The 25,853-nt window shown below is 33.2% G+C and overlaps 1 protein-coding gene across 1 annotated transcript; it reads right to left on the reverse strand.

Moving 5' to 3' along the window:
• Nucleotides 1-1,781: 1,781 nt before the first annotated feature.
• Nucleotides 1,782-25,715, reverse strand: LOC123702780. Its single transcript, XM_045650574.1, has 12 exons — nucleotides 25,438-25,715; nucleotides 20,360-20,590; nucleotides 11,565-11,732; nucleotides 11,076-11,201; nucleotides 10,568-10,696; nucleotides 9,900-10,061; nucleotides 8,994-9,118; nucleotides 8,507-8,596; nucleotides 7,945-8,041; nucleotides 7,345-7,475; nucleotides 4,464-4,635; nucleotides 1,782-3,601 (listed from the first exon to the last, which is right to left on the reverse strand). Exons 1-12 carry the CDS (start codon nucleotides 25,516-25,518, stop codon nucleotides 2,909-2,911), a joined length of 2,205 nt encoding a protein of 734 aa, XP_045506530.1. The 5' UTR covers nucleotides 25,519-25,715; the 3' UTR covers nucleotides 1,782-2,908.
• Nucleotides 25,716-25,853: the final 138 nt, after the last annotated feature.

The following is a 25,853-nucleotide window of genomic DNA, read 5'->3' on the forward strand; positions in this document are numbered from 1 at the left end:
AATTTTCATAATTTTGTTCACTGACTCTTAGACTATAATTCGTGGCTTACTTTGTAATATCTAAGCCAAAACGGTATAAGAAAGAACTAGTAGTAATTTTTTGAGGAATTGATTTTTCTATTCTATTTCTAAACGATTTTCTCTCTTTATGAAAAATTCACAAAACGAAACTCTAAAACAGCAGGACCGATTTCGATAAAACTTCCAAACCGATATTTGATGAAGCTGAATGTAGTATATACTAAATTTTTTTTACTATCATTTTGTGTGAAACAAGAATTAGGATATCCGAATAATAAGTTTGAAATAATACAATTATAGCCACAATCGTAGTTAAGTGTGAATTAACGCGCACAAAACCACGTTCTTTAGCTAGTTAAACAAAACTTATAACACAAAAAAAATACACCGGCCGAATTGATAACCTCCTCCTTTTTTTGAAGTCGGTTAAAAATAATAAACTATATTTAAAAACTTATTTAGTAGGTAGTATTATTTAAATTATTTATATACTAAAAACGTCAAATAGTGCAAGGTGTACTTACAAGCAACAGAAGTGGGATGGACCAAAAGTGATATAAATTCTACACACTGTCTACTTTAGCATAATATGTTACAGCTAGTTATTAGGTTATTATTAAATACTTGAAAACGGATTTAAAACAAGATTTATTTCAGTTAATCATTTGTATGTAACTTGTAAAATGGTTTAAAATATCATTCTAGAACACCATCAATAACAGTAAAATACGTAAATTACAAAATTTAAGAGGAGGCTCCCTAAATTTTATGTGAATTTGCATTAATACTCTGAAACAGTCACACATACAATCAAAATGGAACTTTAGTACATGATTTATCGATTCATTTTTTATTCAAAAATTATGCCTTCTTAAGGATTTATTATCATAAGGATAATTTTTTTAAGATTTACTTGGACCTTATGTCTAAAATAAATGTTAAATATAGTTTACTATCTAATCCCAAGATATTTTTTCTCTAGATCAATTATTATTTTAGTTATAAACGAAATAAGAATTGAGATTTCGTTTCGAGCTCGAACGCGATCAACGAGCGCACGCGATATTAAACTTTATTACGGCTGTGTTAGCGTTTAGCACTGTAGCGGTCTAACCGGTCTCTCAGTGCCAGAAATTATGTTAGGGAGCCTCCTCTTAATAAATATGTAAAAATGTCGATCGATTGAATCGACTTGTTTTGCAATCTTTCAAAAACGAGTAGTGATTTTCATGAAATTTAGCAGAAACAAATTTTTGAAACCCGTTATTTAAACGATTAGTGACCGAACTTCATCAATCAATCAATTGGCATCTACTATGTTTTTGTTTCATTTAACATTTCAAACTTTATTTTAATTAACATTAAGAACTAGCTAACAAAAATTATCTACTACACTACTAAAACAACACATCTTGGCATATTTACATGCGTCTACAGGAAGAAAAGCAAAAAAAAAACATAAAATACTAGGAATGTTTATTAAGCACCACATAACATTATACTTAGACGATAGCATGCTACAATGACTTGACAGCAATAGCATTTACAAACAGCATCAAAAACAGTGCAGCAAATGCATAGGACTGACCAAATAAATACAAAAGTAAAACCCATGCTATTGTCATCAAATCAAACATACAAATTGCACAAAGCCTTTAATTACATAGAACGTGTATTTTTTATTTAATAAAGTCGTAAATCGTTATTAAATAATAACGATAATATATTAAGTATATTTAATGACACGCTACAAGAAAACTTTAAAAAAATTACGACTAGAAACATTTACTGTTAAATGAACTTGTTAAAAATGCAAGTTATGTCAGTCGAAATTCAAATGAAAACGTGTCCACACAACCGCTCGCTACGACGTTCGAGTCGTGACTGAGCGTTCGCGTACACAATGTTATAAAAAGTACAAATACCCGCATTTGTATAATTTTAAGTTATCACTTTAAGTACAAAATTATTTAAGCAATAATTACTGGTGTTTTTGAGATATCTGTCAAATGTTAATTTTAACCTTAATATAAGTCTAAATATAATACTTTTATACACTGAGTACAATAACTATACTTTTATCCCTTTCACACCTACACGTTGATAGCACCAGAAAGGGACAAACGATTAACTTGAGTAAAACTAGACTAGAATGACAAAGATTTGGTATAATTTCTTAAATAAGCACAGCTTTAAAAACTGCATTTCAAATCAAAGAAAGTCAAATGCGTTTAATTTATACGAAATACTCATAATTGTTTGCCGTGCATTCGACTAGTCTATAAAACTCTTAAAAATAAGTACTAAATTAAGTATAAATTGGTTCAGATTGCATTAAATGCATGCGTAATAAATGCATGCCCGTCGCTTAAGCGTCAGATTCAGCAGTAACACTGGTAATAAAAATATCTAAACTACAGCCTTTGGAAATTAAAATGTTCACATTTCATTCAATCAGATTGAGTCAGAAAATGTCATCTTGGAATTTAAACTACTTACTCCAAATTCAAGTGCAGGTCGAATTGAATTACGTCCATTTTATTGCACATTCAAAGTATATCGAACACAAATGAACAACATCAATTCTTATTCAAGAAAACTAATTTCAAATTCAAAGTTCATTCAACTCGACCGAACAACGTCAAAAAATCTAAACGATCGGAATGTTAATCATTCCAAATAACACAATCTGATTGAATTACGTCACAACTGTGGAATTACCATATCTAAAATCAGTATTATTTCCAGTATGAGAGAATTACTATATTCGTCGTCTTGCACGCAAACTGGAAATAATACTGCTTTAATACGTCATCGTAACGATCTTCTAAATTTTACAACAAAGTCAAACATTATACGTCACAGTTCAATTTCCACAGACAAAAAATCAAGTGCAATTAAAGCAGCTACAATTAACTTTACGAGCGCGTCGTCTACAAAAACCGTAACATTTGAGCGCCAAACAACACAACCCTCCCTTCCTACTATTATCCGACTTGCACGACTCTTTACTATCCAACCTTTGCAATTTAGGAACATCGTCGTTTGCACTCAACAATCGATCCAATCGATTCTTCAATTGCGTCGGCGACACGCTGCGATCCCGATTAAATTTCGATTTCAAATCGATATTGGCATCGATTATTTCCGTTTGGTCCTCCGAGCCGGATGCATCGACTGGGGAATGTGAATCGATACTTTCTGGGGTATACGGATCGAGGCATTGTCTCGCACTCAATAGTGTTGTATCTATATCGTTAACGAATATATCGTGATAACTCGAATAGTCAGCACTAGTGATTTCGACGTATGGTATTCTTAAGATTTTTTCGTTTAACGATCCCGTGCGGGTTCTTTTTAATCTGTATTCGTCGGATAATAGTTTGTCCGGGTGGCTGCCGGATAGAATGGTTTTGGGGTTTTTTGTTGAGTACAGGTCTGGGTCTGTGGGTAGTCTGGGAAGTTTTGGCCTAGGGGTGGGGGTTAGTCGTGCGCAAGAGCATAATACACACGGCAATCTATTCTCACAACACGCTACTGTACCTCGGTCGCTTTGCAGCATCACTCGTAAATATATCGGCTGAAATGAAACAATTTACTTCACTTTCTTTAGGTGGTTAGGTTTAGGCTTAAGCATAGTTTGGGCATTTAAAATTACTTTAATAGAGCGTTCTAACTTCTAAATAATTTTTATATTTCAACTAAATTAGCCTATGGCTCAAGTACATTTGCATAAGTGAAATTATTTATAAGGTGAATAATATTAATAATATTTAATAACAAAATAACTATGCAAATATAATAGAAGAAAAATATCAAGAAGGGAAATTTTGCTATAACAATTTACTTTTAAAACATGCTTTTTTATTAAGTTGTGTTTACTTCATTATTAAAATAGACTTATAACGTGCAGAAAAATAGAATTCGCTAGCTTTAAATAATTAATAAGAACTAATTACTACAATTTTCATTACTCATTAACGTCGGCTATTTATTGTCCATCGTATTTTATGCTCTATGAAAATAGAGAAAATCAAATTGAAATTGAAATGTAAACAAAAAACAAACTATTATAGTACAACAATCACCATTGTTATTATTCCTAGATAAATGATAACTGCTATTCAAATTAAAATTAAACTGCATTTTAATTGAAAAACAGACCATCAGTAAATTGTACTATTTAGTAGAAAAGTTTACAGCTATTTTGTTTACATACGTGTTAATAATTTACCACGCGTAGTAGAAAATCTACACCACATGATAGTAAACGTACCATATATGGTAATAAACATACAACAAATGGTAGAAAATCTACTACACATCGTAGAAATGTACCACCCATGATAGAATTTCTACCAAACATAGTAGAATTACTACCAAACATAGTAGAATTTCTACCAAACATAGTAGAAAATCTACCAGATTTAGTAGAAACAAACCTTATGATCCCCCATACACGTAGCGTCACCAATCACACCGTATTCATTGCGTCGTCTAGTCGGCACATCTATTAAACGTCTCAATTCCGAAGTGTCACCAGTTTTCGGTGACCCTTCGGATTGGTTGCGGACAAGTTTGCGACGGGACGGTGACGTTTCTGAGTCGGATACTCTGTGGGGAGATTGAAACTCAATTTATTTTTATTTATTTTTGATAACAAGAATTAGATAACGATGAAGTAGGTCAAAATCGAATTGGGAATCAAGCTCATGTAAAAATAAATATTCGCATCCTAATAATATTATAAATATGCGATAGTTTGTGAGGATGGATTACACACATGTTTGTTACTCTTTCACGCAGATACTACTGAACCGATTACAATGAAATTTAGCACACATATAGATAATAACTTGGATTATCACATAGGATAGGTTTTATCCCGGAAATCCCACAGGAACGGGAACTATGCGGTTTTCCTTTGAAAACGCGGGTGAAGCCGCGGGCGGAAAGCTAGTTAGATATATAATTTAGGATACTCAAATTCACATTGGGATTCAAATAATTTCATGCAGAAACAATCGCAATAACCTTTATAGGCAGTAATTTGCTAACTGTACTTTGTTAAATGGTGTGTTATGTCATGTTTGTTTAAAATATCAAGCTGATAAAACAAAAAATAAAACATTTAATACTATAAATATAATATTTTTACATGTTATTGTTGTTAAGATTCTCACAATGTTAGTATAAAATGAGAAAATATTAAGAAAACAACCTCCAAAAAATTTTAGGGCCACCCAACAACACACATCACGTTATACTCAAAATTGATAAAATAAATATAAATAAATAAATATTATAAATAAATAAATATTATAGGACATTATTACACAAATCGACCTAGTCCCACAGTAAGCTCAATTAAGGCTTGTGTTGTGGGTACTAGGCGACGATAAATATAATATTTAATAAATACATATATAGATAATAACACCCAGACCCAAGAACAAATAATTGAGTTCATCACACAAATATTTGCCCTGACCGGGGATCGAACCCGGGACCGTCGGCTCAGTAGGCAGTTACTTTACCACTGCGCCAACCGCGTCGTCAAAAATACAAAACAACATCAATTTCGGACCATTCATTCAAGGTGTTCACTCACTGTTTTTTGTCATACAAAGTGCGCGACATGAGCCTGAAATTATGTTAACATAACTTTTTAGTTTTTTATTTGTATTAGATAAGTGGTAATCTGACTATAGGGAAACAGGACGTGAGTTCGATTACTACTAGAAGATTTTTTTTTTAATACTGTGTAAAAGAACATTTACTTTTTCTATTTAATAAAGGTGTTCATATATATTTGTGTGTGTTTAATTAATAGTCATGACGTTGATTTCAAATATCCATCGTGCCTTAAAAATAGTAGTTGTGATTATAGTCGAGCCAATTTAATAGGCAACATTTGACGTCTATCAATTTTATCTTCGAAGAGAGGTAACCTGCTTAAAACATCGATTAAAGTGTATTAATCGATACGGATTTGAAACATTTGTCAATCGAAGTTATTAATTTATGATGATTTTTATTCACAAGTAATCAATGCATTCGATTCTAGATGTCAGATTTCGATTTTTAGAGTAACGTCTCTAGTATTTAAAAAGAAAAAGGTTTATTGACACAAAATTGTAGCGACGTCAGTTCTTCAATTCAGAAATTGTTTATTATGTTTAGGATGGTTTATCAGTAAAATGAAATCTTAAAATTACTTGTATCAGTCATTATTATTATAAATATGTAATCGTAATTGAAAAAAGTTAAGCAAATGTGCAGTTCTAACAAAACGAAATATGTTATTCTATGTCGTCGTTACTAGGTTACGTTGTTGAATTTTGTTGAACTGTCAAATGTTGCCTATTAAAATGGCTCTACTATAATAATATTGATATTGCCTTGTCAGGGGTTATGAATTTATTGATTCCGATGTTTATTTTTTATTTTTTATTTCAAATGGTGATGATTAACAACGTATGCGTGCTTTTAGTTATGCATATTGTGTTTATAACAACGTATCAGTGCTTGTTGTTATAATAAATAATGCTTATGGTGTACGATTATGATGATAATGATAATATTGTTTTTATGATGATGTGGTGTTGATTTAATGATATTAAGGTGATTATTTGTGTCTATGTTATATTAAGATGACTATAATCATCATAATAACCCGGGCACACTGAGAGCGTATATTGCACACTATTATCATCATTATGATGAGTATGATGACGATGATAACAAACAATCACCTGGCGCTAATAGCCTGCTGCACGCTAGTGGGGTCGGCGATGCTCTTCCTGCTGACAGTGTTGCCGGGCACACTGAGAGCGTCTATTGCACACTATTATCATCATTATGATGAGTATGATGACGATGATAACAAACAATCACCTGGCGCTAATAGCCTGCTGCACGCTAGTGGGGTCGGCGATGCTCTTCCTGCTGACAGTGTTGCCGGGCACACTGAGAGCGTCTATTGCACACTATTATCATCATTATGATGAGTATGATGACGATGATAACAAACAATCACCTGGCGCTAATAGCCTGCTGCACGCTAGTGGGGTCGGCGATGCTCTTCCTGCTGACAGTGTTGCCGGGCACACTGAGAGCGTCTATTGCACACTATTATCATCATTATGATGAGTATGATGACGATGATAACAAACAATCACCTGGCGCTAATAGCCTGCTGCACGCTAGTGGGGTCGGCGATGCTCTTCCTGCTGACAGTGTTGCCGGGCACACTGAGAGCGTCTATTGCACACTATTATCATCATTATGATGAGTATGATGACGATGATAACAAACAATCACCTGGCGCTAATAGCCTGCTGCACGCTAGTGGGGTCGGCGATGCTCTTCCTGCTGACAGTGTTGCCGGGCACACTGAGAGCGTCTATTTCAGCCATGCTGCCTTTCTTTTCCAGCTTTTTTCCGGGACTCCACTGAAATTTAATGTTTTTTTTTTATATTTTAAACGTAGAAAATTAAGTTATAAGCTACAAACTTTGTTTAATTAAGAAAATAAGCGTGTGTGTCGAGCACGCGTGACATAACTGACACAAGTACATTATTTGGCAAGATTCGAAGATTGTCACCTTACTCCATGACGTTTACATGAAATTTAACTGTTCTACTTCAAAAGAATACAAACAATTGAAAAAAAATTAGTGCGTGTACTAGTGTACAAACGTAAGAAGGGAAACTTTTTTATGACCTTATTTTTCAAAAAATAATTTACTATATTATGCAACTTTACAGAAATACCGAATCACGCGTGGTAGGGATAAAAAAAGATGGCGCGTAACGGAAAAATGTCACGCGTAACGAAAAAATGTTACACTAAATTTATTTCCAACCCCGATAAAGAAGTTTCACTTCAATAATAGTTGGATTGTAAACTCGGAAAATTACCTGATTATGCCTTGCCGGAGAAGCAGATCTAGCCGGACTGCTATCTGATGATGACAATCTTCCACTGCCACTATCCGTTGAATCGGTTACCGATTTCCTGAAAATAAATATTTTTTTTATCTGTTTTTATTTGTTTCAATATTATTTGGCACGAATGTGAAAAGATTTTTGTGTCCCTTAGACACATGAAACTGAAAGAATAGAATAAATTCGATCGCTCTGGCGGGTTACGAGTGGCTGAGTTGGTCAGGCATCCGCCCCGGATTGGCGTGAATCTGCCTCGTGATCGATTTTTTTCTATCCCTACTATATATTAATATTATAAATGCGAAAGTAACTCTGTCTGTCTGTCTGTAACGCTTTCCCACTTATCCTCTCAACCGATTTTGATGAAATTTGACACAGACAATCTTTAGACCCTGAGAAAGAACATAGGCTACTTTTTAGTGCGAAATATGTACCACGGGCGTAGCCGGGGTAGACCGCTAGTTCTTTATAAATTTATATTTATGCAGCATTTGAATGCCATAAAACCAAAAATATCATATATAATTTAACTAACCTGGAGTTATGGACTCTATTTTCTGAACGATCTTGCACCAATAATCTCGCAGATTGAGACAAAAGAATTCTATCACACCACGCTGGACATCTGAAATTAATATAATTTTTTACAATTATTGTTATTGCATTTTCTTATTCAATTAATAAAGGATGGTGATTGAAAATCGATCAGTGAAACAGATGTATAATGCATCTGCCCCTTACCCCACTAGGGGACATGGGACTTAACTTTTTCTTGTTGCTATGTATAACAACACAGCCCACAAATTTAAGTTAATTATTATTACTAATAGTTAGGTTAGTAAATTATTCAAAACGATGATATCAAGTTTATTTACTTGTATTTTTTAAAGTTAAACTTCTTAAAGCGAATTGAGAGTAACGTTATGGAGTAAGGCGACGATTTTGATATCTTTGAATATTGCTGTTTCACTTCTGACACGTGTGCTCGGCACACACGCTCTTTTTTTTAGATATACCCTCACCTGGTCTTCATATAATGTGTGGGTAGATGCACATCTTCTTCAAATGGGTATGAAGGTGGAAATTTAACTGGAAATTCGTATAAATGCGGTTTTAGGGCTTCTAGCTCTCTGTCGTATTTTAGCAACTGTGAAAAAAAATATTTTTACGTAGGTATTATAAAAATAATAGTTTTTAGCATAGATGATCTCTAAGGGCTGATTTTTCAATCCTTGGTTAAAACTTATTCGTCGAATAATGTAAAAAACTACCATTTTAAAAACGTATTCTTATTGCCCGTATTTGACAGTTTACGTGACATTTTAATATTATCGTGTAATACTTTATTGGACGGATAAGTTTTAACCAAGCATTGAAAAATCGGCCCTTAAACTTATAAAATTTTTGAGAGTTCTAACAAATGCGGATCAAAAGCATAGACAGATAAGAATATAGTATTTTAAAACAGCAAAAGCCGTTTATAGAGGACGGGTCCTCTTTCAACCTTCCTCATAAAACATTTCACATTTCGCTCACTCGCCGACACAAGTCAGTCAATTACCTGAGAGACTACAGGCCCATGTTGAAAAAATTATGGGTCATTTGAACCACCAGGTGACCTATCTAGAACGATATAAGAGCATAAAATAATAAGATTCAGCACTATGCCGTCACTTGTAAGCTGTCCAACTGAGTGCAGATGAGAATTCGAAAGTACAGGTAGAGATTTTTTCCCCTTACAAGTGACGGCATAGTGCTGAATCTTATTATTTTATGCTCTTATATCGTTCTAGATAGGTCACCTGGTGGTTCAAATGACCCATAATTATTTCAACATGGGCCTGTAGTCTATGACTTTCATAATACCATTCTAGATTTAATGTCCCTATAATTTAAAAACATTTGATTTTTTTTCTATCTACCCTCACCCAAGACTCCCTAAATATCTTCTGATGGTCTACATGCGCGAATTCCTTCTTGCCAATCGTGAGTATAGTTCTATCGTCGTTTTTAGATCTATATTGTAGTTTGGAAGAATCCACGTTGGCGCCATTTTGTACGCGACTAGCTTGAAGATCTTCGGTCACTTTCTGTGGAAAAAATATTATTTTTACAGTTGATTTTTTACGTGAATGTATTATTATTGCTGATTTGAATAAAATCAATAGGAATAGGCTAAAAAAAATAACCACGATCGCCGAATCTGGAAAATCCTATGCAGTTAAAGGAACAATTATTATCTTCATATTAAATTTGTCCTAGTTTCATTTTTGAGAGATTACAAATGTTTTTTACAATGATAACAATGATAATGTACTTGTTAAATTAAAAAGAAAATGTATTTAGTATTTTTAAGAAAGTACAAGAGTGTTAAATCAAACTATTTTGATGTTTTTTCTACAATTAGTAGTAGTATTTAGTATGCATTAGTTTTGCAAATTATTTCCTCCCTATAAACAACCAAATATAAAAAAAAAAATTAAAAAATCCTCTTGACCGTGATCGAAATCTATAGACGCGGGTTCGAATCCCGGTTCGAGATTGAATTTTTTTATTCTTTAAAATTTTATAAGGATACTTATTTAAAAACAATCACCTTAACAACAGCCCCAGTATCGGTGCGAAAGTTAAAATCGCCGAATATGAAATACGGCGCCGCGTTAACATCCGAGTGCAGATGACGTAACGTGTGACGTAACGCGCGACGACGACTTCGGCAGTATACCTGTGAAAAAGATAAAAAAAGTTTTTGTTGTAATTTTTTGTAAAATTACCTTTGGAAAGGAGAAAAATATTGCTAAGTGTAGCATCAAATATTAGATTACTGTTTATATTGCACACTTGCACACTATTACATGACTTCATTTTACATCGTGATTTTTGAGTTTTATAATCAAGAGGAATTAATTATTCATAATACAATTTTTTTTACGATAAATAGAGAAGAAGTGCAGGAAATGTTATTGCGAAATGGGACTTGACTGCGAGCAACCAAGCATCGCTACAGCAACATAAATTAATAATTACTCTTTTGATTATAAATCATTTTTTTACAGTAAATAAATTCTTCAATTAAGTAAACATTTGTTTATAAATATACTCACAGACGGAAAAGGCTCTAAAGCCAACAGATTAGAAGCATCATGAAACAGATGTATGTTCACAAACTCCACAGCCGTTCCGCGGATCGACCAGCGCGTGCGCATGAAACCTTTGCGTGACCATTTGCACTGGAAAATAGGATTTTTTGAGTGAAATATGTGTAGAAATACTACTACACTGAATAAGAATAAAAAAAGTAAGTTTTTTTGGTACTTATGAGAGCTTTTTGTTTGTAATTTAAACATTTCCTTATACGTATTTAGATTATTAAAAAAGTTTTTTTTTCTGTTATCTAAGGAGTTCATTAATAAAAATAAATATGAAGAAATAGATAAAAAATCTTGTAGGTATTTGAATAAAACTGTATCACATAAATGAACCATTAGGATATTAATTATTATTATTAAGTACATCAAGTTGACTTTAATAATAAACGATTTTATCATAGAAATAAATTAAAAAAACATTCATCCCACTTCTGACAAACTTACCTCAGGGAAGAAATGCTGCGGGAACTTAACCTTCTCCTTAGTAGTGACCTTCTCTATATTACCGCTGTTAACCTCTCTACCAGAGGCTTCTACATAATTCCTCTTTTCGAAGTCCCACACCTTGAGATCCGTGAGCGAGGTATGGGCGAAGTACATGTTGCCTAGTGCCTGGAAAAGATATCAAAATATTGCTATATTCAAAGAGACATGTAAACAGGTGAAATTAAGCCTATAGCCTTCCTCGATAAATGGGTTATCTAATACCGAAAGAATTTTTCAAATCGCACCAGTATTTCCGCGAGTATTTCAGCGAGTAGCGTTCAAACAAACAAACTCTTCAGCTTTATAGTATTAGTATAGATAAAGCTGAAGAGTTTCTTTGTTTGTTTTCTGTTTCTCTTAACTCTTTCGGTGTTAGATAGCCCATTTATCGAGGAAGGCTATCCATACTAATATTATAAATGCGAAAGTAACTCTGTCTGTCTGTCTGTTACTCAATCTCGCCTAAACTACTGGACCAATTTGGATGAAATTTGGTACGGAGATATTTTGATACCCGAGAAAGGACATAGGCTACCTTTTATTGCGAAATATGTACCACGGGCGAAGCCGGGGCGGACCTCTAGTAGGTTATATATCATTACGCTAAGACCAACAGGAACCGTTTTATTGTGGTTTTATTACTTGAGAAACGGTGCATTTACATCAAACGAGCGAATGTTCATTCTAACCCCACTTTGTCAAATTCTTTAAGTGTAAACAGGTGCAGGCGTAGAACATTATTTCGTTGTTCTAAGTGCGTTCGAAAAGATTCTATGCAATGTACTGAATACTGAACAACACTGAATACGAGTTGTCGTTTACACTAAAAGATAACGAAAGAATGCTCTTGTTCTAGCTCTATAGCCGTTTGATGTAAATGCACTGTTAGATTATTAACTCGATTGACACCTATGACGTCACAAAATTAATTCATAGTTGTCGCATAGCATGATATTGAATTAAAACGAATGTGTTTACAATTGTATACAAAGAAAATGTTTATACAAATGACTATAAGCTATTTGTAATAACATTAACACACAGATAATTTACAAATAAGCCAATTGTTGCATTAGACTTTAGAGGTATACAAATTAACAAACACAAAATTCTTTGAATAGTTTCGTAACTATAATAAATATCTCAAGTTTACTCGTGTTAATTCTTTAGACATAATATCAGAAACTGTGCCAAATTTAATAACATATCTTTCAAATAAGTGAAGGAATTTTTCACTTACAAAAATTCATTTAATTCCCATGTCCTTTTAATATTGTAAATACTAAAGTTCGTGAGGATGGATGGATGTTTGTTACTCTTTCACGCAAAAACTACTGAATCGATTAAAATGAAATTGGTCATGTAGGTAGCTGAAGACCCAGAATAAGACATAGGCTGCTCTTTATCCCATAAATCGCACAGGAACGGGAACTATGCGTGTTTTCCTTTGAAAACGCGGGCGAAGCTGCGGGCGGAAATGTAGTCATCGAAAAACATATTTTTTCTTTGCGATAGTACCTACGTAAAGAATAGGTAGAAACTTTGCGCTTTGCATTGTTACAACATGTTTGAATTACATTGTTATAAAGAAATTATATTGCAAACATTTTTAATAGTATTGTAAAACATCCTTATTTATCGATTCCATATTTTCAGTTTTTTTCTTTTAGGCGGTCAGCGAAAATTCAGCTATTCGCGTCTTAGGTAAGGAGTGAGGGGGTCTGCGTTTAGTATGGAATCAACATGCTCTAAACTAAAAATCGTTAGCGCCATTCACATTTTTTCAAAAAGTGAATGAAAATATTTAGTATTTTCTAAATCTAAAACAGTCACGAAATCGAGAAGGTAATATGTATTTGTGATTTTATACGAATTATTATCGTAAATAGGTTGTAATGAGCATTAACATGTATTTTAGAGGTAACTTCAGGATTTTCTTTTATCGAGCAAAATTTTTCCAATCTTGTTTTGGAAATAGTCATCCCATCACACATACCTTCTGTAATACATATTAGAAATTTCAGTACGAAAAAACTTCAATATTTTCAATTATAGCTCATAGTCCATTTTGCCGTTTTCACCTACTATGGGCCCTTAACTCAAACTTCTGGAATCTCATAAACGTTTGTAAAGAAGCCTTAAACATACACTAATTAGGTTTACTTAAGCCGTAATGCATATTTTTTATGTTATTTTTTATCCGTTTTAGCCTTAATACTCAGCTTATGCAATCAGTAGCATTTAAAACATCATTGTTTGTTTATTTTTTCCAAAGCGGAATAATTTTTATCCAGTCTACAAATCAAAGTGTACGTACGTAAGAAACAAAACAATTTACAGGAATTATTATAATTAATTCATTGGATAGATGATAATTATTATCATCTATCCAATGAATTCCCTAATAGGGGGCCCGTGTCCCAGCAGTGGGACCGTATATGATGAGGCTGATGATGATGATAATGATGATGACCCAATGAATTTGAATTCTCATTCGACATAAAAATGACTTCAAAATCATAAACACGCTCTTTTGTAAATATCTAAAAAATCAGAACAAAAATAAAATTTCAAGAAAAAATAATAGTCATGATTAATAAACGAACCCTAACTGGGTCTAATCTTTTCAATTTATTCTTATAGGAATTAAATTATTCAATTATTTGTGTTAGGAAAAATATTAATTAAAACTGACATTCCAAGCGTACAATAAAGTTGTACTTCGCCATAAATGTTAACTCAATTACGATATGACTATTTTATAAGGGCTACACAAACATATTATGTTACAAGTAATTTTTATATTTTCTTTGTTTATTTACTAAGCTCAATTTATGCTTACGATGATTAAAAATAAATAAAATAATATTGGTATGAAATGTCAACACATACATAGTACATACTCCACTATTAATCAGCGAGAGTTCTATTAAAATTTATTCAGTCGTTCAAAATACTACGAACGTCAAAACAGACTGAAAAGATCTATAGGAACAGCACAGAAGCAATGGCTCTAAACTAGTTCATAGGGTAATCCTATTTTTTACTAGGCTGACACAAAAGGTAAGCGTAGCGTACAGAGCTTGATCAATACAATAATCACTACATAGTATAAAACAAAGTCGCTTTCTCTGTCCATATTTCCCTATGTCCCTTTGTATGCTTAAATCTTTAAAACTACGCAACGGATTTTGATGCAGTTTTTTTTAATAGATAGAGTGATTCAAGAGGAAGGTTTTAGTATATAATTTATTAGGTTTTAGACAAAGCGGGCGAAGCGGTAAGGTAGTAACTAATAATATATATGTATGGCTTATCAGAACACACGTGCCAGAAGTTAATGACATGACGTGACGGTATTGACATGACGTGACGGTATTGACATGACGCGACCTTGAAGTTTTAGGTACTCTCAACGCACCTAAAGAAGTGTTTCACTTCAAAAAGTACATGCATTAACTCCTATAACAGTTTTTGTTTGTTCATACTTATAACTTCACATCGAAAACCTGTTTAAAAGCGCCTTAACTAGTCTATCTGTTTATGGCACTCATATTTAATTTACACTTCACAACGTTATAAAAACGCAATTATTTTCGCACGATTAACAATTAACTTGTAGTACTAATTAATAACATTTTTTATCCCTTGCCTTATTGTTTACGTTTAATTTATGAGAGAAAATGAATTAAACCTACTTTAACACAAAACAATTTAAACACAGTCTAATTTTAAACCAGCGATCTGTCACTTTAATAGTTGTCTATGTAAAATACGACAAAACCAGATTAAAGAGAACCCGCGCTTAAAGTTAAACCCTGGCTAAGGTTGTTTGTGGTAAGACAGAATGTTTTTTAAACGAACATTTTATTTATTTTATTTCAGTACTAATTCTTAGATTTAACATGACAGCATCCTACACTTGCTACTTTAATATCATAAACCTTTTCCATAAAGTCTCAGCTTTATTTATAAGCCACTTTATTATTTTAAATAATTTATGTTAACCAAAAATGTATGTTTAACTCCGTAAATATTATGCATGTTTTAACGTATAAAATCCACAATAATAACTCAAAATCATTACAATAAGGAAAAGTAATTCTCAAAATACCCGCATTCTCTGACGTCACAGTACTCATAAGGCTTCACGGATATTCCTACATAAGTATGACGTCACAAGAATTATGTTCGCAATACAGGTGTTAATTGCATTGTTATCCGACTTCGCAAAGGAGGGTACCGTTTTCTTTTCTAACGGGTTTAAAAATTAATGGGTCAGACGTGATATTTAAGTAGTATGGAAATGTGTTCAGTCTTACATGGAAAATATTGCGATAGATAGTAATTTGTGCAAACATATAATATTATGTACCTACATAGAAATTAAATTAGATAATATATTAATAAAACTGATAAGTAATAGAATAACAATTGACATAGATTTCAGGAGCAGATAGGTAATGTTTTAACTTTTATGTGATAATTTTAGTTACCTACTTTCACTATAGAAATTTATTTATAGCTAAGTATTAGATAGGTTTCAATAAGCGTTCATAGGCTTTATCTATCACTATCTTTTTTCATCAAATATATTGCTCTGGCGGGGTCACGGGTGGCCGAGAGGTCAAGGCATGACGAAAGATGCGGGTTCGAATCCCGTCTCGTCTTCGATTTTTTTTTAACTTTAAAAAATCTATACTTATAATGCATTTTAATAACTAAATATCAAATTCAACAAACATTTTCCCATCAGAGTAAAAACACTGTAAACTGAACACATATACAACAAATTCCATTTAGGTACCTTTTTTTCCATTTACCTTTTACATTTAGAACCTCAAAACACAAGCAGATAATTACAATATACCGTTTTATGACGTCACTCTTACTTATATAGTATCGTAATACCTACCTATATGTATATGTAGTACTAGCTTCCGCCCGCGACTCCGTCCGCGCGGAAAAATTAAGATTTATTTTTTTCCACGTATTTTTCCGGGATAAAAAGTATTCTATTTTATGCCCAGGATAATAAGGTATAATTATAACAAGTTTCATCGAAATCGAACCGTTAGTTTTCACGTGATGTCTTCACATACAGACAGACAGACAAAAAAATTTTTAATCACATATTTGGGTTTGGTGTCGACCCAGTAACACCCCCTGATATTTATTTTTTCAATATTTTCAATGTACAGATTCCCTTCTACAGATTTATTATATGTATAGATGTACTTCTATAAAGGGAACCTGACGTCACATGAAGCATGCTAATTGCATTGAGGTCACTGCCTCATTCCAACTCAAATACGGTAAAAAGGAAAAAGTTATTGATAATCGTATGTGTACAGTAAAATTATATAGGTAAAAGATTCATGTATGTTTGTATTAGTTAAACTCGAAAAATACGTAACCGTTTTGGAAAATCATTTCACCAATGCAAAGGTTTATATTCCTTACTAACACTAAATTATGTTTTTATGGTTTTCCGTACGTAGATATTTTATAGTATTGCTTCTACGTATCGATAAAATACACGTATCTTTATGTGGAGTCGATAAAATATGGATTTTCCCGCGTAAATTACAATATTTTTACAATATATTATAAATAGCTTTTTTTTAAACCAGTTAAGATATTAGTACGGTCAACTAAACAAACTCTTCAGCTTTAGTTATTACTAGCCGATCGACCCGACTCCGCCTTTACCTTACCGGAGATAAAAATAAAATATACCGCCGCGGCCGCGCCGTGGGTTGCGGACTGCGGTATCCGGATGGGTGCGCGATTATTTAACTATTATTCGTCATTTTATATACTTACAGTTACGAAATGCAGCAATGAAAATAAAAATACAAGAAAAGATACACAATGGGCGGCCTTATGGCTTTAAGCCATTTCTTCCAGGCAACCGTCGGGTAAAGGATAAAAATACTATAATTAATTCGGTAGTGTGATTAATTCTCTTAGTACATATCCCGTACGCATCGGGATAGCGCTACCCACGCTGGAAGCGGAATACTCACCTGTTTGAATAGGCCTTTATTTAGCTTTCTGGTGAAATACTTTCGATCCCAAATCGGTTCAAAAGTTTCGGAAGAAACAACCATCAATGCTTTCCTATTCATATTAGTAGACTATAGAAAATGTTATCTAGACTTAGTTTTGCCTAAGGATCCCTAAAAACGTATTGCATTGTACATTGTTACAGATGCATGCACCATGCCATAACTTACTATACGTATTGGAATTCTGCTATTTTGACGTCATTAGTGCTATATTAGCATTGAAAAGGTGTGGAAATATCTTTTTAATGAGAGCATTGCAATATGATATACGAGTAGCTTATAACGGATGCTTACGGATTCAATACACCTAAATTTATATGATTTATTGTATTCGTAAGCCTTTTCACAATGATTATAAATGTATCTAAATACTGTGCTTAAAATTTCTAAACACTATACAGTCTGGTGAATAGTGACAGTTTCTATTCAAAGTTATTTTCAAAGAGCGGGACGCGTTTCCCGACATCTCAAGATCTCACAGTGTCACAGGGGGAAATAAAGCATAGGTACACTATATATAACACTATTTCCTAATACGCCTGTACAAAATACTCGTTTTGTTATGAATAATTGTTTTTTTAAGTGAAACTTCTTTAAGCGCGTTGAGAGTATAATTTCAAGATCGCGTCATGGCAATACCGTCACGACATGGAGTGACGATTTTGGTATCTTTGAATCTTACCAAAGAAGTTTCACTTCTGACACGTGTGCTCGGCACACACGCTCTTTTTTATGTTGGAATTATCGGTTCGAAACAAATTGCTCACGAAGACCCATAAAAAGGCCAATATAAATACATAAAATTACAAAGTTAACAAGCATATAATACCTATCATAAAGAGGCAAATATCGTTCTAATTTATTCTTATTTACTTTTACTGGCAAATAGTAGTTTAGTTCCAAAAAATAGTTAACATAATAAAAACATTCGGCATGTCTACGTGACATGAATTTTATAGTTACATACACGTTACTGAAGTCAACTATTTATTTTGTTTTAGTCATTCCAACTCATACATTAGGCTGGTTGCAGAGCTTGACCGACCATCAGTACGTCGTACGTCAGTCGCGCTTGTCATACGTATGGAAATTCATAAAACCGTTCATAGCTAGACCGACCATACGCACGCGTATTGTCATGCGTATTAGTGTCATCTTCATACATTTTGTTGATGCGTATCGTCAGGACCGACGGTACGCACTGACGGTCGGTCAAGCTCTGCAACCAGTCTTATTCATTCAATTAGACTTCCTTTGGATAGTCAAAATACATAATTTAAGGCCGGTTGCAGAGCATCACCGACCATCAGTGCGTACGTCAGTCGCAATATTTTACTCATTTGGTTAATAATTACCATAAATTCTCCAATGACTCATACACAACACTTATCAATAGAAATAGGAAGCGATTATGAATTAGTGAAATACCGACATTCCTTGCATGAATGAAATCGTGGCAAAGGCTTGCGAAGTGATGTCATCGTTAATTGACTGTGAAATTGTTTCACTTTGATGTTATACTAGATCTATTTATTATTACAGTGACAATATATTATTATTACAAATTAATACAATATAACCAACTAGCTGTGCTCCGCATTGCTCCGCTCCTTTTGGTCTTAGCGTGATGATATATAGCCTATAGCCTTCCTCGATAAATGGACTATCTAACACCGAAAGAATTATTCAAATCGGGCCGGTAGTTCCTGAGATTAGCGCGTTCAAACAAACAAACAAACTCTTCAGCTTTTTAATATTAGTATAGATAGATATGTTCTGTTAAGCTTATCTGTCAGTTAAAGTGACAAATAAAGTAAGAAAATATAGGTCAGTAACTGTCAAAAAGGCTTTTATGGACATTTTCAGTAAGAGGCTTGGTAAGAGGTAAAACGCGTCTTAGTTCAGGATACATCGCCCATTTTTGCAAGTGACTACTATCAAGCTGATTTTCCGTTTGTAGCTTTATTTTGGTGAGACACCGAATAATTTCGAGTACGAAACTCTCGATTGTGGTAGCTAACAGAGATAACAAGGATAAAAATTTTTGATTTGATGGTTCTCAAATATTTATTACGCAATTTGTAGGACAATATGTCTGTTGAATTATATAAACATTAACTAAGTGAAAATAAAAAAATCAGCTTGTTAGTAATCATTTATGATGACCTCGTTATCGATACACTTTGGAAAGGGGGACTCTTTGAACCAACCATAGATTTTGTAGGACAAATATTTTTTCGAATAATTTAATTATCTTGAGATTGAACAAAAAAAAATTCAGTTAGTAATAAATATTTGAGAACCATCAAATCAAAAATTTTTATCCTTGTTATCTCTGTTAGCTACCACAATCGAGACTTTCGTACACGAAATTATTGGGCGTCTCATCAAAATAAAGCTACAAACGGAAAATTAGCTTGATAGTAGTCACTTGCAAAAATGGGCGATGTATCCTGAACTATCTATTCTTCATTATTTATAAGCTATCGGATTTGAACCATGGAACCTCAAACAGCTATTTATATCCATTATCCAGTCCTAAAATAATTTTTCTCCTATTACATACCGATCTGTTTCAGAATACGTTTATATATCGTGTATATTCTAATCAGAACTATCTACACAATCAACAACATATTACCAAAAAAGACAAAATATAGCTATGCCAAAAAAAATCCTTACCGTAAACTTCTCCGGCGAGCTGAAGTCTTCATCCAGATAGATCCTTATCTTATCGAACAGCCGAAGTTCTGGACAATCACAGAGCCTCTGAACGAAGTCCTTCACATATTGCATTGATTTCTCGTATGCTTTGCCGCCAACCTCTTGTAAGTGCAGGGCTATGAATTTGGGGTCCATTCTTGATACTGCTTGCAGGAATTCTGCGGTCCATATTGGTAGCATGACGGATGGCTGAAAGAAAACGTACGTAGTTTAACAAACAATCGTACTTATATTAGACCTAGCTGGAACTCGCGTGATATACGTAAAAGGTGTCTATCTAGGAACAATCGTTGCTATCCTTACTTATATTAGACCTAGCTGGAACTCGCGTGGTATATACCTACGTAAAAGGTATCTATCTATCTGTGTAACAAATTTTACACGAATCCGGTCAGCCAATTCTGAGTAGGAGTAACGTGAAGAGTAACAAACATGCATACATTCTTACAAAGCTTTGCGTTTATAATATTAGCAGGATTATAGATGCGAAAGTGTTTGATTGTTTATCTATCTTTCACGTAGTATCGGAGCAATTTTTTTACTATGGTATTATGTATTTTTTACAATTCAGGAAAATTCAATTTTATCCAATATTGAAATACACGAGTGGCCCTTATTTTATTTTAAACTAGAGGTCCGCCCCGGCTTCGCCCGTGGTACATATTTCGCAATAAAAGGTAGCCTATGTCCTTTCTCGTGTATCAAAATATCTCCATACCAAATTTCATGCAAATTGGTTCAGTAGTTTAGGCGTGATTGAGTAACAGACAGACAGACAGTAACTTTCGCATTTATAATATTAGTATGGATACTGTAGGTACTACAGGTGGTACATGAGTTCATGAGGCCCTGAAGTATATAAAGTTCTAAATATAAACAGCGCCGTATCATCTAATCGAGGTGAACGATATTTTATTAGATTTTTCATCGCTTTAGTCGTAAATATCTTTTTGCGTACATAATATGAGGAAGCTTTTAATAATACGACAACATGTATATTATTTTTAGTTCACTACGCAACTTCTTTAATAAATGAAGCTCTGTATTATAATTTCTTATTTACAGCATATAAACATAAGTTTGTCAAGAATCAGGATGGATGGATGGGTATATGGATGTTTGTAACTCTTTCACGCAAAAACTGCGTATCTTATATTTTTGTTATTTGGTACAGAGATTATTTAATAGTGTTATAATCAGCTTAGCAGCTATGCTACTTTTTGCCCAGTACCGTTCCGTACAGTTTTTCTGAATAATTTTACTACTATTTCTTTAAAATATGTTTTCGTAACAGATTAGGTAAGTACTATAACTACGAGGCAATACGAAGTTTCAGGGATTACCTACATGAAGCAATTAAAACATTTCATATTTCTCTTAATATTTCTACATCCATAGCTACTAATATTATAAATGCGCAAGTAACTCTGTCTGTCTGTCTGTTACTCAATCTACTGAACCAATTTGCATGAAATTTGGTATAGAGATATTTTGATACCTAAGAAAGGACATAGGCTACTTTTTACCCCGGGTTCTAGGATAGGTTTTATTCCGGAAATCCCACGGGAACGGGAACTATGCGGGTTTTACTTTGACTGCGCAGGCGATGCCGCGGTTGGAAAGCTAGTAGAATATATAGATGTCTTTCATGATTTTTCACCTCAATACATAAAGATGTTAACATTAGAGAAACAAATAACAAATCATCAACTACGTCAATCGGTGTGACATGCGGCCTTGCTGTAATTACTGAAATAATATAATATATTATAAATAGTCTCAATGTGAAAGGATTCTAATGTTTGGCTCATACTATATTCTTACAAATATATGAATTGAGCTGTCGCACCCCGTCCGATTAGGGCCCTTCTGGCCTCCTCCACTCAAGCGACAGCCCAAGCCGAGGTTCGAGATCCCCGTCAAGGGGGGACGCCCTTGTGCATGTCGCTACCAGGGTGAACCTTCAGTTCACCCCCGCGTCCGCGTTAAAATGGAGAAGCCCTTCTGGCTAACATTGAGAAACACCTTACAAAAAAAAAAAAGAGGTGTCGCACGCAGTTTCGTAATATTTTTGCTACTCTGCTGCGCTCTTTTTGGTCGTAGCGTGATTTTATATAAATTTTAGATAATCTCGGTCATTGTACTATCCAATACAAGGAAAAGTGCTTCTTACTTTCAGGATATTAAAAACAACTTACAGCATGATTAAAACAACAATATAAAGGAATATCTATACACATAGGCATTAGGCACATACATATAATCTATTTGAATATGATGTGTTTGAACATGTTTTGCAAACTATGTGATACTTATTTGACCAAAATTTACACATTTAGGTAATTAAAAAAAAATTACGTCTATTATTATAATTTTCACTAGTTCACGATACAAAAATAACACCTTGGCGCAGTGGTTAGATTCTACGTCAATTATTACTCTCGAGGGTGAGGGTTCTAATTTCTAATAATGGAAAATATTGCGAAGTGAAATATTTTTTATTCTAGCTATGCATTTATGTACAAAAAATGTTTAAAAGTATGCTTGCCTATTTACTAGTTTCTATAGAAATTCCATAAAACATTAAAATTTATTCATATTTATTCAAAAAAACACTTGCAAATTGGCCTAATTGTTGGCAAGGTTTATTCGAACTAACATGAACTAATAAGTAAAATGCTTATTTTTAACCGACTTCAAAAAAAAGGAGGAGGTTATCAATTCGGCCGGTATATTTTTTTTTTTTTTTTTATGTATGTACACCGATTACTCCGAGGTTTCTGAACCGATTTACGTGATTCTTTTTTTGTTCGATGCGGGATGGTGTCGAATTGGTCCCATAAAAATTTTATTCGGATAGGCCCAGTAGTTTTTATTTTATGAGCATTTTTGTCTGTAGGTATTTGTAAATTTTGCAAGTGCAAGTTTGAAGTCGGTTGTTTTTAACGCATAACTGCGTTGTTATTTTTTTTGTTTTTCTGATAAACATCTTCAAAGGATCAGCAGGAAACCACCAATTACATAAAATAAAAAATTCTAGTTAAAAAATAATAACAAACAAAACATATTATTCAGAAAACAATTTTTTGCCATAATATCAAATATGACATTGAACAGTTTATCAAGATTAAAATTATGTACTTATTATACAATATAGTTAAAAATGAATTTTTTTCCTGTATATTACATTTTATATAATTTTTTATCATGTTTTAGGCCAACTAGCTTTCCGCCCGCAGCTTCGCCCGCTTTATCTAAAACCTAATATACTAAAACCTACCTATCTATTAAAAAACCGCATCAAACTCTGTTGGGTAGTTTTAAATATTTAAGCATAAAAGGGACATAGGGACAGAGAAAGCGACTTTGTTTTATACTATGTAGTGATTCATGCAACTTTATCCTTTTTAGGGTTCTGTACGCAAAGATTATAAAGTCTTTTTTTATTTTTTAATCGGGGGCTCCGCTTCAATAAACATGATTTTTCGCAATGTGATAATATTTAATTGAATTAAATATAGATAAATAAGATCCTTACATACTACACTAAGACTCCGTCAGGAATTAACCCCTGTACTGAACCTGTAAATCTAAACTATAACCACTATGTCGAAGGGAGTTGTGTGCTTTTTGCCATATTAGTATATAATCTGGCTTAGAAATATAATATTTTAATAAAATAATCACACCATCCTGTTCATGATAAAAATTCCATTTGAGTTTTTATCATCAACATATAATTATTACGTAACGTTTCATGTTGGTAATGTACATGTAAGTTTTTAGATAATGTAATGCACATGAGAAAATTTTACAATTTCTATTTTAACTTGAAAACTATTTGTTTTTCCAAAGATGTGTGTCGAAACTTGAAACCCTATGGGTGGCCCTACACGGACTGCTTCAAGCAGTTGAAACCGACTGCTTCGAGCAGTCAACGAACGACCACTCAAGCAGTCCGTGTACGTCACTCAGCCATGGTGTATGGCCGGTCTATGTATATTATATAAAATTTCCTGTTCTATGCCTAAAATCGAAACCAAGATAAATTATAGTAATTTGAATTAATTTCTGCACTATGAATATTATGAATAGTTCCACTTACAAATCTTAATATATATAAATCTCGTGTCACAATGTTTGTCCTCAATGGAGTCCTAAACCACTTAACCGATTATAATAAAATTCGCACACCATGTGCAGTTTGATCCAACTTGAGAGATAGGATAGTTTTTATGAAAAAAAACGTAAACATGTAGGTACCACGGGCGAAGCTGGAGCGAACCGCTAGTAGACACATATAAGTAAAAATTATTCAAATTATAGTGAGTGGCCACCTTTTTGTCATTAACACATAAGCATTAAAATGAAGTAATAACAAATTTTGATAATGGCAATGATATTAGTAAAGTAAAAAGGTGTAGTCTATAGATTGTTTGCGCTCCGGGAATGACAGTTGTAAAATTCTAATTGGAAAGATAAAGCTGCCATCTAATTCTTTGGAATTCTAAATTGTAGTAACTACTTTTAAGCATAATAGAGGTTTTAAATTTATTAATTTAAGTCTTATAATATTTATGCATCATTAGTATCATCGATTTTATTCCTCTATAGATTTAAAAATAGCATAGTGCAAAAATCATTCAGGATTTGTTTATGAATCAGATAGGTATTGAAGTGAATGTTATAAAAATAACATTTGAATATACAAACTTATTTCCTTAGTTGTACAATTTATAAAATAAATATAGATATTTTCTGTTGTACTGAATTAATATTTGCCTTGACATAGATAATAATTAATACTACACCATAGAGATGACATCAGAATAATCATATTTCCATAATTTTTAAAACCCGCCATTTTCATAAATTCAAAATAAGAACATTTTTTTATCCACTAGGTGAAAGTCATTAAAGCCTATCGAACCACTTGTTTAAAATTAGAACATTATCACATGCGCAACAAACTAAATTATGTAGGTAGATAGATTTTACATGAGGTCTGAAAAATGTATTTTTATACAGATACTCACATCTTCGAAGATAGATCCGACGTTTGCAGTCACTAATAGAAGAGGCACTTTATCTGAACCCATTTTTTTAAACTTCAACATACCGAAAATCAATCAAAACAATTTAGTCCAACGAGGTTGAATACAGGCGCTATGTGGCAGCCACGCCGCGATTGTTACACAGGTACATTATAACTACAGACACCGCATATAATATTACAGTAGTTACGTTTATTTTGCTAACACAATTTAAAATAATTTTACACGATAAAGCAATATCGCCCTCCTCGCCCTTTCAAGTTTTTTGACATTTGTAAATGTTAAATAAATGAATGAAGCGCGCTCCGTTTCACGGTAACGTCACTGCGTGTCACGAACGAACTTCACACTGAAGAGTATTTATAGATATTCGCAGGAGATGAATAATAAAAAAAATC

This window comes from Colias croceus, chromosome 24 (genome assembly GCF_905220415.1).
Source record: "Colias croceus chromosome 24, ilColCroc2.1".
NCBI classification, from domain to species: Eukaryota; Metazoa; Arthropoda; class Insecta; order Lepidoptera; family Pieridae; genus Colias; species Colias croceus.